General features: G+C 43.7%; 1 protein-coding gene across 3 annotated transcripts in view; it reads right to left on the bottom strand.

Moving 5' to 3' along the window:
• Positions 1–15,823, bottom strand: part of DROSHA (drosha ribonuclease III) — a 102,891-nt gene that overhangs the window by 26,403 nt on the left and 60,665 nt on the right. For all 3 annotated transcript variants that reach the window (XR_013345226.1, XM_077810763.1, XM_077810762.1), the window contains 2 exons: positions 14,907–15,006; positions 8,523–8,625 (listed from right to left, as the gene is read on the bottom strand). Coding sequence is in view for 2 of the 3 variants with exons in the window: in XM_077810763.1 (XP_077666889.1) it covers positions 8,523–8,625; positions 14,907–15,006 (203 nt within the window). In the remaining variant the exon portion in view is untranslated. The remainder of the gene's footprint in view (positions 1–8,522; positions 8,626–14,906; positions 15,007–15,823) is intronic.

The following is a 15,823-nucleotide window of genomic DNA, read 5'->3' as shown; positions in this document are numbered from 1 at the left end:
GTCCTCCAGGCCTTCTTAGAGAGGCTTCACAAGACGCAGCCAATCAAAGGCCAGCTGGCTTAGTTAAAAGGAGCTGCAGGGGCTTAGCAAGTCAGTTCCTAGCTGTGACTTGAGTAGCAAGGAAGGGTGCTCTGCTTTGGCTACAGGGCCTGAGAGTTTACCAGAAGTTGAGTTCTGGCTGCATTTTGCTTTCTGCAAGGAGAGAGTAGACCGGAGAACTGTAATCTTAAAGTAATGGGTGAAAGGAAAGAGATCCAGTGGGAAAATGCCCAAGAAAAACAGTAGCAGCTAACTGAAGGAGTTAAAGAGAGGAGTGTGAGACTGCAGTTCATAGGGTCCCTGGCTGGGACCGGAGTAGTAGGTAAGACCAGGTCCCTGCACCAACCACTGGAGAAGTGTCCTAAGCCCCAAGAAGAGGATAAGGTATGTTTAGAAGCTGAAGCAAAGAGCTGGGATGGGGCTGAAGACCCTGATATGGCCAGACTGTCTCATGGTTACCCCTCTGGAAGGGGACTGAACTTGAGTGATGACCTGGCTGGAGAGGTGGGGCAGTGAGAACTAGTGAAGACAAAGAGTCTCCAGGGGAAAAGTCCTATAACAGGCCAGGGAAGGACTTAAAGTTAGACAAGAAGGGGCTCAAACTGAAACCAGAGACAGGGCTGTAAACACTAATAAAGGCACAGCAATAGTCCTTGTTGGACCTTTGTTACCCCAGCAGGGTTTCATTCGTGCATCATGTGTGGCTTGGCTGGAGGACTGAGCCACTGAAGTCCTGTCTAGTGAGGTCAGCAGTCGACAGGGTGCCAGGAGCGGAGAAAAAGTGCAGGATTGCACCCAGCTTACAGGAGGCATTGACCAGAGGTGAGTGCCTCATCACATATGGCAACCTAAAAAACAGCATTAAAAATGGACGTCCAGGATTGTCATTCATTTTATGGCTTCCGACAACATGGAATTAATCAAGGCTGTGCCCCCGGAGAATGATCTTAGAGGGCAGTGGTTCACTAGACGTTCCATGGTTTGGATGCCTTCTCCATATTCACATATTGGGGCTGTCCTTCACTTTCCATCTGTTTAGTAGGTAGCTTCAATAGCGAGTGGGTTCTGATGTGGTTTGCTGTGGTCCGTATCTTAACTAGCATGGTGAAGCCAGGTAGTTGGTGCTGAGGTTCCTCTGAGACCTCTTCTACTCGGTGCCCCAAGAACTCAGTTTTTCTCTAGTTTCACCACCTAGGTTCCTTTATACAGCAAAGCTAAGCTGAGTTGATCAGACTCAAATATAGGGAATGGGCATAGGGTATAGCACACATCCAAACTTACACAGAAAAACTTTTCCTTATACATTTTTACCAAAATTAATAACACATTGCGAACAGTGTCCCAGTGGGGGCCAGCTGAGGTTACCCGATTAGGGTGAACTGCAACAAATGGGGACGTCGATCCCCAAAGCTGGTGGATATTTTAACACTTAGATTTACCAAGCCAGCACAAAAGAGCTTCTTTATTACCTCACCGGTTACTCAGAAGACCAAACAACACCGTTCCTTTAAAGTAACCCAGCCTCAGGCCTCCATCCAGGTACCCAAGTCAAATATGAAGATCTCTGACAATCTCATTTCATCATATAAAAGAAAAGGTTCTACCAATCCCAAAGGATCGGACACATTATCTCCCAGGTTATTGAATATTCCAGATCTTACACAAATACACGCTTATAGACAATTTTTATTAACTAAACTAAAATTTATTAAAAAGAAAGAGAGAGAGTATGGTTAAAAGATCAATATATATACAGACATGAGTTCAATTCTTCAGGTTCAGATACATAGATATGGTGAGCTTTGTAAAGCTTTGCAAAGAGTTCTTTTAGAATTTAGTTCATAGGTCATAGTCCAATATCCAATATCATATTCAGGGCGGACCAGTCAGCACTAGGATCATGCTTCAATGCTGGGGAAGCTTAAGCCACCTCAGCCCTTGCCCTGCCCCCTTCACCAAGGCCCTGCCTCTGCCCCGCCCCTTCTCCGAGACCCCGCCTCCGCTCATTCCATACCCCCTCCCTCTGTCGCTGGCTCTCCCCCACCCTCACTAAGTTTTACCAGGCTGGGGCAGGCAGGGGGTTGGGGGGCAGGGAGAGAGTTTGGGTGTGTGGGGGGGTGCAGGCTCTTGGAGGGAGTTTGGATGTGGGCTCTGGACCGGAGCAGGAGGCTGGGGTGCGGGAGGGATGCTGGCTCTGGCCGGGCAGTGCTTACCTTGGGCAGCCCCTGAAAGCGACCTGCACATCCCTCTGGCAGCGGTTCCTAGGTGGGGGAGCGGGGGGCAAGGGGTATCTGCATGCTGCCCCTGCCCACAGGCACTACCCCTGCAGCTCCCATTGGCTGCAGTTCCTGGCCAATGAGAGCTGTGGAGTTGGTGCTTGGGGCAGGGGCAGCGTGCAGAGCCTCCCCGCATATCCCCCCAGGGTCATGCTGGACACTTCCGCGAGCGGTGCGGGGCCAGGGCAGGTAGGAAGCCTGCCTTAGCTCCACTGCACCTCTGGACTTTTACCGTGCAGGAGGCGCTGGGAGGAGGAGTTGAGGGAGGGAGGGGGAGGAGTTGATCAACTGGGCCCGCGGACTCCCTGGGGCCCAAAGACCCCAGTTTAAGAAATGCTGCCCTAAAGGATACGTCTTGGCACTATCACTCTTTAATATTTATATCAGCTAAATGCCTTCGACAGTGAGACAAAATATCCCCGTGTTCACATTGTACACACTATTGTAATAATATTTGTACAAGATATGCCTTTTGAGCTATCATTTAAAATCTCAATTTGCTGATCAATAATATCAAGGCAAAGTGCATGTAGTAGCGTTATATGAGAAGTTATAAACATATGCTGAGATAATGACTAAAAATAGATTTTCCAGACAAGTCTGGGGAGTAGCCAAGCCAGTTCCTAAGAGACAAAGGAGTAAACAAGGCTGATGGACCATTACCTGCTACATGGCCATTCTTTGGCAGGACAGGGGGCAGAGGCAAAAAAATCCACATCTTAGCAAAGAAACGGCATGGAGTTCCCTTCCATACAGACTGCCTGCTGCCTTGCTCCCAGCTGGAAATGCTTCTCAAAGAGGAGACGGGACTATAAAAAGAAGGGGCAAACACCCCAAGACACTTCTCTCTCTCTCTCCCTGCTCATTGTATTCACTGCACCTGAAAAGACAAAGGAAGCAGCCGCTGCACCCTGGGTGGGGCCCTGACCTAAAAAGTTTGGTCAGTAAGACTTCTGGAAGCATGCGGTGAGAGAATTTTCCTTTGAATCTAATGTAGATTAAGTTAGGCAACAGTAAACGTTTTATCTTTATTTTCTTGTAACCATTTCTGACTTTGATGCCTCATTACTTGTACACACTTAAAATCTCTCTTTGTGGTTAATACAACTTTTTTTATTGTTTTATCTAATCCAGTACACTCAAGTGGAAGTGTCTGGGTAACTCCACTGGGGGTAATAAGTTGTGTGCATGTGATTCCCTTAAAGGAATAACGTACTTAATATATTTGTACTATCTAGGAGTGGGCGGGGTAGTACAGGACATATGTTTCTGGGGGGAAATTGAAGACTAGGAGTGCGTTGGGGTCACCCTGTGGTAAACTTTAAGGTGTGGCTGGGTGGCTACAGCACACACAGACATAGTTGGGAGTGACTGACATGCTGGAGGCTATTTGTGAGCTGTCCAGGTAGCAACAAGACGTTGTCAAGGGCAACCCAGGTTACAAGGCAGAGGTGACACAGCTACTCATTGGTCTGGATTGTACCATTATGTCACACCTAGTCATGGAACTTTGGATATGTAGATGACCTTGTGATCACATCCAAGTGAGCACTTCTACCTAAGCGGAATCCATCCTCCCAGATCTGAAAAAGCTGGAGGAGGGCGATAGGTTATGGCGACTCAGACCAAACCCTTGGAAAAACAGCTACGTCTGTTTTTTCCACCAGAGCAACAAATTTGAATGTTACCTTCTGGAACACCAAACTCAGGCACAAAGATTTCCTTAAATATCTTGGTGTGATTCTGGATCATAGCCTCACATACCGCCAACATCTGACAAAGACCACCGCCAAGATACAAACAGGAGCAATATAATTCACAAAACTAGGTGGGATCAGTTGGGGCACAGACACTCAAATCTAGCTGAAAGTCACCTTGGCCCTCGTCTTCTCAGCAGCTGAATGGTGCATGCCAGCATGAGCAGGTAAAGTACATACAAAGCCTGTCAACATGCAGTTGAACACTTATGAGAATTGTCACAGGATTGCTGAAATCAACAAGAATGGTCTGGGTTCTTGTCCTCTCATATATTTATCTTACCACCATCCCTTCGGGGAGAAACAGCAATAATACAAAAATATGACTGTGTGATAATGCACCCAGACTATAGAGAAATGACGAACTAATAGTACCACTAATAATATTGGTAGTAATTTGTATTATGGAGCACCTGGCATTGGCCACTGTCGGAAGACAGGATACTGGGTTATATGGATCTTTGTTTTGACCCACTATAGCCATTCTTATTTTCTTTTCTTTTTCTTCCCCTTTCATATAGGCTTTAATGACACTAAAAAATGCCAAAGTTAACTTTTGAGGTCTTGACCTGTCAACCTTAGTAATGTTCTTTTAATGTTTTGTGTATGATATTTCCTAAGTTTTCAAAAAGGAAAACAGGAATTCCATCATGTGGCATCATACTGAGACCTACATGGATCATCAGCAAGGTTGCAGCCTTTATATCCACTGCACAGAACTCTGCCACTTAGACCCCTTAGACCCTCCAGTCTATCTTGCCACCCAGACAAACTTAACTTTGTGATAAAAGGTTATTTAAACCTAAAATCACAGCACATTAGGTTGCTCCCAGTCCCAAGAAACCAGTAATTCACCCCAGATCAATTGGTACTCTAAGACAATGCTGGCAGACAATTCTATAGTAAACTAACTAACGGTTTATTAGCTAAGAAAAAAAGAATGAGAGTTATTGAGAGGTTAAAGCAGGTAAAATATAACAACAGGTAAATCATAGTTTATAACTCCAAATGGTGGCAGTGACGTAATAAACTGCCAGTTTCTCAAAAGTCCTTCAGAGCTACCCAGAATAACTCGGGGGATCTCTGTCTTCTCATTCAGATATTCTGCCCTATTAGAATCCTAAGAGTCCAGAGATGATGGATCATTTCTTGTATCCATATTTATAGCTCTTTCACACAGAAAGCCAGCTGACAGTGTCTTTCCCCACATGGGCTTTTCCTTTGAGTGAGGAAGGCACTTAGACTTTTGACCTCTGAATATATATATAATGGCCACTTGCTGTGAAATTATTAGGTCCTTCATTAGCATTTCACAAGATTTCTTTGATAGTTACATGAGTATTTACCATGTAAATGTTTGCTATTAAATAATGACGGGAATGGATAAGTGAAAATAATATGGGTAACAGTCCACTAGTTTTCATGAAGTTTAAACATCTGAGTACACACTTATTTGATCTATACAAGGGAACTGACCTGAATACACTCTAGCATGACATGCCCAGCCAGCATCACAGGGATCACAAAGGCATATCCCTGACACAAAAGCCCACCTCCTGGCAAATTTTTAGTCCCTTTTCCAAAGTATGGGGCAACTAGAGCTGTTCAAGAAAAGGTCACCAGAATTTTTTTTAACATGGACAAAATAATGTATTTTCCTAAGCATTGTGCTCAGAAACAGCCCAACGTTTTTTTATGAAATTTTCCCCCCAAAATCAGCCTGTGGCATGGAAAATGTCAGCCCAAACAGTGAGTTTGGTAACGTTTATAAACATCTGAAAACAAGGTCTTATAATGGGAAGTGTCGGGTAATCTTAAGAAAGGCCTCACCTACCATAAATATATTACTCATAAATATATACACACACAATAGATAAACAGCAATCTCCACTAGCTTCTAATTCAGCACTGTGGGTAACATAACCCATTTCTGTAATGTCCCCAATTACTGTATGAAATCATTACTGTGGAGTTCACCCATAAATTTTATTTTACTTCACTGCTTGTTCATTTTATTTTTATGCTTTCCATGTCTTTTGTGCAGTTACCACCTTTTATACATAAATTAAACTTTATTATGGTACTTCATACATTTGAATTTTCAATAAATCTGAACTGTTGGATTTTATTTTATTGTGAGTGCATGTGTGTATGTATGTACATAAACATTGTGACAAAGCTCTGTCCTTGTCTGCGTGGGTCCCGCGTTTCCTGGCGGATTTTGCTAGCCTCAGAGGCTCACTGTGACCCTCCACATAACCCTTCTCTCTCTGGAGACAAGGGTCACAGTCTACTGAGTCATTTTCATCATAAGCCAGCAAGGGAGGTGAGGAGAAGCTATCCTCCCTTGCACAGTCTCTGTTGTCTCCCAGTCTCAGTGATTAATCAGGGTGGGGGCAAAGAGGGGAGCCCAGGCCTGCCCTCTACTCCAGGCTCCAGCCCAGGGACCCTAATAGTATCAGGTATGGTAGCTGACCTTTTAGAAACATGACACATACAATTCCCTGGGCTACTTCCCCACAGCAGCCCCCACTTCCTCAAGCTCCATTTCACCCTTACCTCAGAGCCTCCTTCCTTATGCCTGATATGGTGTGTACTGCTCAGTTTCTCCAACAGCACAACTTCCTCCCACAGCTCCTGACATGCACACCCACCTGACTGACTGGGAGGCTTTTAACTAGTTTCAGCCAGTCCCTGATTGGCTTCAGGTGTCCCAATCAACCTAGCATTCTCCCTGCCTTCTGGAAAGTTCTTAATTGGCCCCAGGTGTCTTAATTGACCTGGAGCAGCTGCCATTTAACTTATCCGGGTACCAGGGACTTGTTTAGCCTAGAGCTAATATATCAAAGCCCTGGCTGGGGTGATTTAGTTGGGGATTGGTCCTGCTTTGAGCAGGGGGTTGGACTAGATGACCTCCTGAGCTCCCTTCCAACCCTGATATTCTATGATTCTATCTCCTACTATTTTTCCATAGCCATCTGGCCTTGCCCCGTCACAACATACACACACATTTATATACAAAAATGTATTTATATTAATATTTTGTTTGTTCTGTCCAGATATAAAGATGAATTATTTAAAAAAAAAACATTATGTACAGTAAAACTTGCCTATAACTTGGAATACACTGCACACCAATTTTCATTTGCCTGCCAACTTGTTTTCTGTGCTTTGGTTGATAACAGCAGATGACACTGGGGTTTTCTCTCTCCACTGATACTTGCTACCCAGTGCAGTCAGTCATCAATCAAGATTTTAGGGCCCTCCAGCTGACTTGATGCTGGTTCTTCTTTCAGCTGGAAGAGCTTTGGTAGCATGCTATACTTTCCTATACTGCCTTGGCTGAATTCTCAAGGTTTGTCTTTGAAGAAAAAACAAACAAAAAACCAACCAACCAACCAACCAAAAAAACCCTAAAATCGTCTTGGCAGACGTCTGTGCTGGTTTACCCAAGTCTCGCAAATTAGCGGGCAACGGAAAATGTGTATGACTTGGTTCAAACTGTCTGCAAAATCTGGATAGCAGTCAGAACAGGCAAATACTCAGGATTAGGAACAGTCTAGAGAGACATGCTCACTGGAGAGTAGAGGAGGAAGCAAAAGTGCAGTTATAGTAAACTTCCTTTCACAGTTAAATTATTCTATGAACATTTTTACTTCATTGTGAGAGATTCCACAGATTTGCAGGTACATGCAGCTTCACTTTGAAGCCCTGAACTTCCACCTGCCTGTTTCTTTACAGAAGCCCAATGTTAATCAGTGGAGTTCACATGGCATTCAGTACCAAAGTGTGTATCATGCATAAGTTAAAGGATCTGGGGACTAGAACCCGGGTCTGCAGAGCCTGAGACAACTGCTATTCCTACAGTACCACTGGGAGGCCACGCTAAGGCATAGCGAGGGAACACTGTGGAGAGTAGGCACCACAAGAAGTACTGCTCAAGAGACAGAGTGACGACCCTCTGATTGGCCAACTGCCCTATTTAACTCCAGAGGTTGCCCGGGCAATCACACAGACATCAGCCTGCTGCAATGCCAGACTTTCCTTGACCTCCAGTCTCTGACTCCAGCCTGTCTCTGACCCTGACTCTTGCCTCCTGAGTCCAGCCTGCTACTCCCTCTGATCTCCAGTCTCCAACCCCAGCCTCACTCTTCCTTACAGTCCACCTCTTGTGTTTCTTCCAACTCCAGATCAGTGACTACTGTCCCTGGTGTGCAGACCTCCACCCAGCTGTGACCACTAGGCTAGACTGCCTGCGCCCTGGTCTCTTCTAAGAAGTGGTGGAGTTGTAAAGCTTCAGGACTATATATGTAAGTAAAAAAAGGTCAATATTTCATTAAGAAGGTTAGAAACCAATGTTTTTCATAGTCCTACTGCATACAAAATAATATTATGGATAATATATGTAACATGCACACATACATACATACAGAGTAGGCACATACTTTACCTATTAAGGCTTCAAAACAGTTGGCCATCGCATGACGTAGATCCGATTCCCTACAAAGGTCAGGTCCATGAGCATAAAGCATAAACCGATCCAGTTCCAGTTTCTACAAATACCAACACAATATGTGAAAAGTGGAAACAGTTGACCATTTGCACTATAAAAATACAAGCATTCAGGTTATATACGTTATTGTGGAACAACTTACTTTGAGGAAATTGAAAAGCAGTCTTCCAGCTAACAATGGTGCATAATTAGTCCTCAAATATAAAACTAGACTACTCTGTTGTAGCTTACTATGTAAACAATTAAAGTTTGATATTGAACTCTTGACACAACTATCCAGGATAAAGAAAAATAGTAAAACCAAGGGTGGAAGGAAAGCCATAGGGAGCGATGGTAGTACTGACCTCTGTGGATGAGTTTGATGGGGGAAAAGAGGTAAGAATGAACCTAATCCTGTCTCATGTTTGAATGATGCCACAGTAGTATAATTTCATGATGTTTTTCCCTAAAGAAGTGGGGGAATTAAAGATGGGGAGAAAGATTTCACTTAAGAGAAGAGGAATAAAGTCAGAGAGAAGTAACCTCGGTGGCCAGAATCCAATAAAAATCCATCTCCTTCCTGAAGCAGGCCTACCGCAGCAACACGTGGCAGTAGCAAATGCCTCTAGTCTGTGGAACAGTTAATCATAGAATATGAGGGCTGGAAAGGACCTCAGGAGGTCATGTAGTCCACCCCCTGCTCAAAGCAGGACCAATCCCCAATTTTTGCCCCAGATCCCTAAATGGCCCCCTCAAGTATTGAACTCACAACCCTGGGTTTAGCAGGCCAATGCTCAAACCACTGAGCTATCTCTCCCCCCACAGGGCCACATGGCTTTCTTTTTTCCCCAAATGTGCAATATTCACATCAGTCTGTTTTATAATCTATAGCAGTGGTTCTCAAACTAGGGCGCCGCTTGTTCAGGGAAAACCCCTGGTGGGCCGGGCTGTTTACCTGCCACGTCTGCAGGTTTGGATGATCGCAGCTCCCACTGGCCGTGGTTCGCCGTTCCAGGCCAATGGGGGCTGCAGAAAGTGGCGCGGGCCGAGGGACGTGCTGGCCGCCCTTCCCACAGCCCCCATTGGCCTGGAGCAGCGAACCATGGCCAGTGGGAGCCACGATTGGCCGAACCTGCGGATGCGGCAGATAAACAAACTGGCCTGGCCCACCAGGGGCTTTCCCTGAACAAGGGCTCCACTAGTTTAAGAACCAATGATCTACAGGACTGCTTGCCCATATATACAGATACTGAGTCACATGTAGCTTGTGATATATGATCATTCTGATATGGAAATGCCCATAAGAGTTACTAGGTTTCCTTTTACATAGTCATGAGATGTTAAGAGTAACAAGAAGGGTTTCTTCAGGTATGTTGGCAACAAGAAGAAAGCCAAGGAAAGTGTGGACCCCTTACTGAATGACGGAGGCAACCTAGTGACAGAGGATGTGGAAAAAGCTAATACTTCTTTTGCCTCTGTCTTCACGAACAAGGTCAGCTCCAAGACTGCTGCGCTGGGCAACACAGCATGGGGAGTAGGTGGCCAGCCCTCTGTGGAGAAAGAAGTGGTTAGGGACTATTTAGAAAAGCTGGACGTGCACAAGTCCATGGGGCCGGATGCGTTGCATCCAAGAGCGCTAAAGGAGTTGGCGGCTGTGATTGCAGAGCCATTGGCCATTATCTTTGAAAACTCATGGCGATCAGGGGAAGTCCTGGACGACTGGAAAAAGGCTAATGTAGTGCCCATCTTTAAAAAAAGGGAAGGAGGAGGATCATGGGAACTACAGGCCAGTCAGCCTCACCTCAGTCCCCCGAAAAATCATGGAACAGGTCCTCAAGGAATCAATCCTGAAGCACTTACATGAGAGGAAAGTGATCAGCAACAGTCAGCATGGATTCACCAAGGGAAGGTCATGCCTGACTAATCTAATCGCCTTCTATGATGAGATTACTGGTTCTGTGGATGAACGGAAAGCAGTGGATGTATTGTTTCTTGACTTTAGCAAAGCTTTTGACACGGTCTCCCACAGTATTCTTGTCAGCAAGTTAAAGAAGTATGGGCTGGATAAATGCACTATAAGGTGGGTAGAAAGTTGGCTAGATTGTTGGGCTCAACGGGTAGTGATCAATGGCTCCATGTCTAGATGGCAGCCGGTATCAAGTGGAGTGCCCCAAGGGTCGGTCCTGGGGCCGGTTTTGTTCAATATCTTCATAAATGATCTGGAGGATGGTGTGGATTGCACTCTCAGCAAATTTGCGGATGATACTAAACTAGGAGGAGTGGTAGATACGGTGGCAGGTAGGGATAGGATACAGAGGGACCTAGACAAATTGGAGGATTGGGCCAAAAGAAATCTGATGAGGTTCAACAAGGATAAGTGCAGGGTCCTGCACTTAGGACGGAAGAATCCAATGCACCGCTACAGACTATGGACTGAATGGCTAGGCAGCAGTTCTGCAGAAAAGGACCTAGAGGTGACAGTGGACGAGAAGCTGGATATGGGTCAACAGTGACCCTTGTTGCCGAGAAGGCCAATGGCATTTTGGGATGTATAAGTACGGGCATTGCCAGCAGATCGAGGGACATGATCGTTCCCCTCTATTCAACATTGGTGAGGCCTCATCTGGAGTACTGTGTCCAGTTTTGGGCCCCACACTACAAGAAGGATGTGGAAAAATTGGAGAGAGTCCAGCGGAGGGCAACAAAAATGATTAGGGGACTGGAACACATTGACTTATGAGGAGAGGCTGAGGGAACTGGAATTGTTTAGTCTGCGGAAGAGAAGAATGAGGGGGGATTTGATAGCTGCTTTCAACTACCTGAAAGGGGGTTCCAAAGAGGATGAATCTAGACTGTTCTCAGTGGTAGCAGATGACAGAACAAGGAGTAATGGTCTCAAGTTGCAGTGGGGGAGGTTTAGGTTGGATATTAGGAAAAACTTTTTCACTAGGAGGGTGGTGAAACACTGGAATGCGTTACCTAGGGAGGTGGTGGAATCTCCTTCCTTAGAAGTTTTTAAGGTCAGGCTTGACAAAGCCCTGGCTGAGATGATTTAATTGGGGATTGGTCCTGCTTTGAGCAGGGGGTTGGACTAGATGACCTCCTGAGGTCCCTTCCAACCCTGATATTCTATGATTCTATGATTCATCTTTTTGACACAAAGCCATTAAAGAAATTTTTGAAGAACAGAAACATCATTTTTGTTGCCCTCCGCTGGACTCTCTCCAATTTTTCCACATCCTTCTTGTAGTGTGGGGCCCAAAACTGGACACAGTACTCCAGATGAGGCCTCACCAATGTTAAATAGAGGGGAACGATCACGTCCCTCGATCTGCTGGCAATGCCCCTACTTATACAGCCCAAAATGCCATTGGCCTTCTCGGCAACAACGGCACACTGTTGACTCATATCCAGCTTCTCGTCCACTGTAACCCCTAGGTCCTTTCCTGCAGAACTGCTGCCTAGCCATTCGGTCCCTAGTCTGTAGCGGTGCATGGGATTCTTCTGTCCTAAGTGCAGGACTCTGCACTTGTCCTTGTTGAACCTCATCAGATTTCTTTTGGCCCAATCCTCTAATTTGTCTAGGTCCCTCTATATCCTCTGTATCCTATCCCTACCCTCCAGCGTATCTACCTCTCCTCCCAGTTTAGTGTCATCTGCAAACCTGCTGAGAGTGCAATCCACACCATCCTCCAGACCATCTATGAAGATATTGAACAAAAAAAAAAAAAAAGAGATTTGTGCATTTTTCAAAATGTGTATTAGAATAGGTTTTCCCCAAACTGGTGTAAGATTCCACAGATCTTACAAGATTCATTAGTTTTCAACTGTATCCCCCTAGAGTGCATTTAATAGGTGAGGATGGAGAACTGAAACAGTTTAGAGATGTATGGTCTGAAATGCATTTCAATTTAAAAAAAAAAAGTGTGTTGAATTTTCAATAGATAAAACCTATTTGCCATATAACAAAAAAGATATCACTTATATTACACTGCACTTTGTAAACTGAGGCAAGCTGCTCTGAAGAATCAACATCAAAATAAAATATTGTGGTTTACACTGAATTTAATCTTCTCAAAGGTTATTTTCTGCTTTTAGTGTCAACCCCAATTTTTCCAGCTTAATACTTTTTTGAATAAATTATTAATTTCAGATTTGATCAAGGTAGGTTGCCAATATCTTTTCTAAAACTGGATTATAAAGTAATTTGAGAGCAACAGAAATTGGTAGTTTGAATCCCAAAATTATGCAAACAATTTGGGTGCACCAAAACCTAGAATAAAATAGGGACTTTGAGAAAGGTAGGTGGCCTACAGGTGCATCTAAAACAGTCTGCCAAAAACAAACAAACAAACAAACAAAACAAACAAAGCAAACCTATCTTTGGCAAATCAAACGTGTCCCACTCTGAGCTACAGCAATGGTTGAAGGAGACTCCTAAAAGGAAAACCCAGGTGCTCTGTGTCTCCATATGTAGATACAGACTATAAGGTCTGGTCTACACTTGGGGGGGTGAGGGGGGAGAGGAGAGGTCGATCTAAGTTACGCAACTTCAGCTATGTGAATAACATAGCTGAAGTTGACATACTTAGATCTACTCACCACGGTGTCTTCACTGCGGTGAGTTGACAGCTGAAGCTCCCCCGTTGACTCCGCCTGTGCCTCTCGCTCCGGTGGTGAAGTATCGGAGTCAACGGGAGAGTGCTTGGCAGTCGATTTATCGCGTCTAGACTAGAAGCAATAAATTGACCCCCCCGGTGGATCGATCACTGCCCACGATCCTGCGGGTAATGTAGACAAGCCCTTAGAGAAGATGGGCCAGCTCAGCCAGAAGAAATATTCCCACATATTGGATCCTCAGAGAAATCCACAGAGGACTAGGGCAAGCCACAATACAGAAGAATCTACCTCGTATTATTCAACCATGACCTTTCCAGACAATTACAGACCAACATATACCGGAGATCTTACTTATCTTCTTTGAACTGAAGAAAGTTTGAAGCAGTGTGATGTTGTAGAGGGATATTTAAACTGGGCTCAGGGAGAAGGGGAGGGAAGGGATGATGGAAACAAAGCATCCCTCCAAAAATCAGGTACTTTTATATTTAATAAATAAAATATATTTACATTATAAAACATGCTATAAGATACAGAAGCAACTTTCTCAAAAGATGCCATAAATGTGGTAACATATTTAGAACATGGATATTTTTAAGAACATATGCACCATTTTCACACAGGATTTTAAATGATAAAGCATGTTAAAGTGTCAGGTAGTTTAACAACAATATATTTATGAATGGAGCTTTGATTGAAAAGCTTTTCTGTAATCTGTACTGTCTTGGTCAGTATGTACTTAAAGAAGCCCTTTGGAAGAAAATTACTGGATTCATTCCTTGCCTCTCCATTCCTGACAAGAAATGAAGAGCACAAGGACAGGAAGTTAAATGCAAAATCTTTGACAATAATTCTGGACTTGATCATACATTTTTAAATTATTGGCTATGGAGAAAGAAGACTAAAAAGGGCATTTTGAAACCATAGGTAATATATTTAGAGTATCAATTTTGGGTGGTGTAATCTTAGTAAGTCTTTGGCCTGCAATATTGTTGTTGTTACAGGAGGGAGGGTGTTTCTTTTAAATCAAATGTAGTAAGATTTTCACTGTTAACAAACCCAAATTTGAACAACAGAATACCAAACCATCGTGAAAATGGTTTTAATTGGGTTTCTGTAGCATATTCCAATCTTAGTATCACAGAGAAAATTTTTAAAAATCCACCAAAAACGTATCACTCACAGAATCTGACAACAAGCTAAAGTTCATAGAACTTCTTGTATTTTTCCATACTTTAATCTTATAATATTATTCTTTACCAGAAGGCAATAAACCTGAAAAGTGAATATCCAGGCTGGGAAATAATCAAACGGAGTTTTCTCACCTTTCTCCCCCTACGCTTTCTTGCTACATAAGCTGTACTATAGGTTCTTCTACAACTATCAAATTTGCTCTTCAATTATCCATTCACTAGCTCCAGTGCAACAAACGGTTAAATATACGGAGGCCTTAATGACAGGAGCCCTAGAAGTTCATATATTAGCTGAAGGAGTCACTCCTCCTGAATGCCCTCTCCATATCCCTCCCTCCCCTTATCAGATTCCAAATTTGGCTTCCTCAAAGTTTACCTGAAAAACTAATGACAGAGCTAGTGACCAAACTCAAATCCAAAACATATAGTAAAGACACTGATAGGTGGACAGACAGACCAGTAACTAACCCACCCACTGCCAGACATCATAGCTACAGGATTCCAATAAAGAGATAAAAATGCCTGTACATACCTTGGCCAGCATAGCAAGATGCTGGTTCTGAACAATGGCAGTGCGATATGTAGCTAACCCCCCTTCCTCTAGGCTTGGAAACAGGTAGTACAAATGGACGCTGCAGTGAAAAAGTTCAAATGGTCTCAAACACTGATGCATTTGCTATTAGTGTCTATACCAATTAGCTGCTGTTCTGTGGGATGCTGACACCTCAACATGCTCTCTAATGGGTGACAAAGTTCCCTCTCCACAACAGAACTTCACCAGAGCTATGGTAAAAACTTGTGTTTGTTTGTTTTTAAACAGTATTGTGTAGATCATCTTTTTACTATTTAGCATACAATTTTTAACCACCTGAAATCACACATATTGTCATCTTCTCTGCAGAGTTCAACGGTAGCTTGGACCTCTACAACAAAAGAATGCTGGGGCAAAACACTCAGTTAGAGCAAGCAGTCTTCAGGGTGAGGGAAAACAGCTTGATTCCAGACAGGCGAACACAGTAAGGAGACACCATTCAGCCAAATCTGGCCCAAAGTGTAGGGGGTTTCTAAAAATGCTTTTACAATACTATTTTTTTTAATTCCACTGAAAAGTTTGGGTTTTTGTTTGTTTGTTTTTAAAGGCAAACCTCTCCCTGAAGCTACTGCAAACCGAACATTGCAACAGTGTCCACAAGAGCCTGATGATAGTGAAACTGCATAGTAACTGGCTACGCAAAAGTGAAATCAACTACCCTATTTTTATCCAAGGTGACACATCTGGAAAAATATAATTAACAGTATATATAGTGAAAAATTAATCAGGAACAAACATAATGGACTTCCAAAAGGCCTTTATTAAAGTAGTTCATGAGGTAATTAAGGAATTAATTTAAGGAAATTAAGTGCAATCACGGATTATAAATTGGCTAACAGTCTGTAGAAGAAAGCAGG

This window comes from Eretmochelys imbricata, chromosome 2, assembly GCF_965152235.1.
Source record: "Eretmochelys imbricata isolate rEreImb1 chromosome 2, rEreImb1.hap1, whole genome shotgun sequence".
Taxonomy (NCBI): Eukaryota; Metazoa; Chordata; order Testudines; family Cheloniidae; genus Eretmochelys; species Eretmochelys imbricata.
This window is presented reverse-complemented; position numbering and strand designations above follow the sequence as displayed.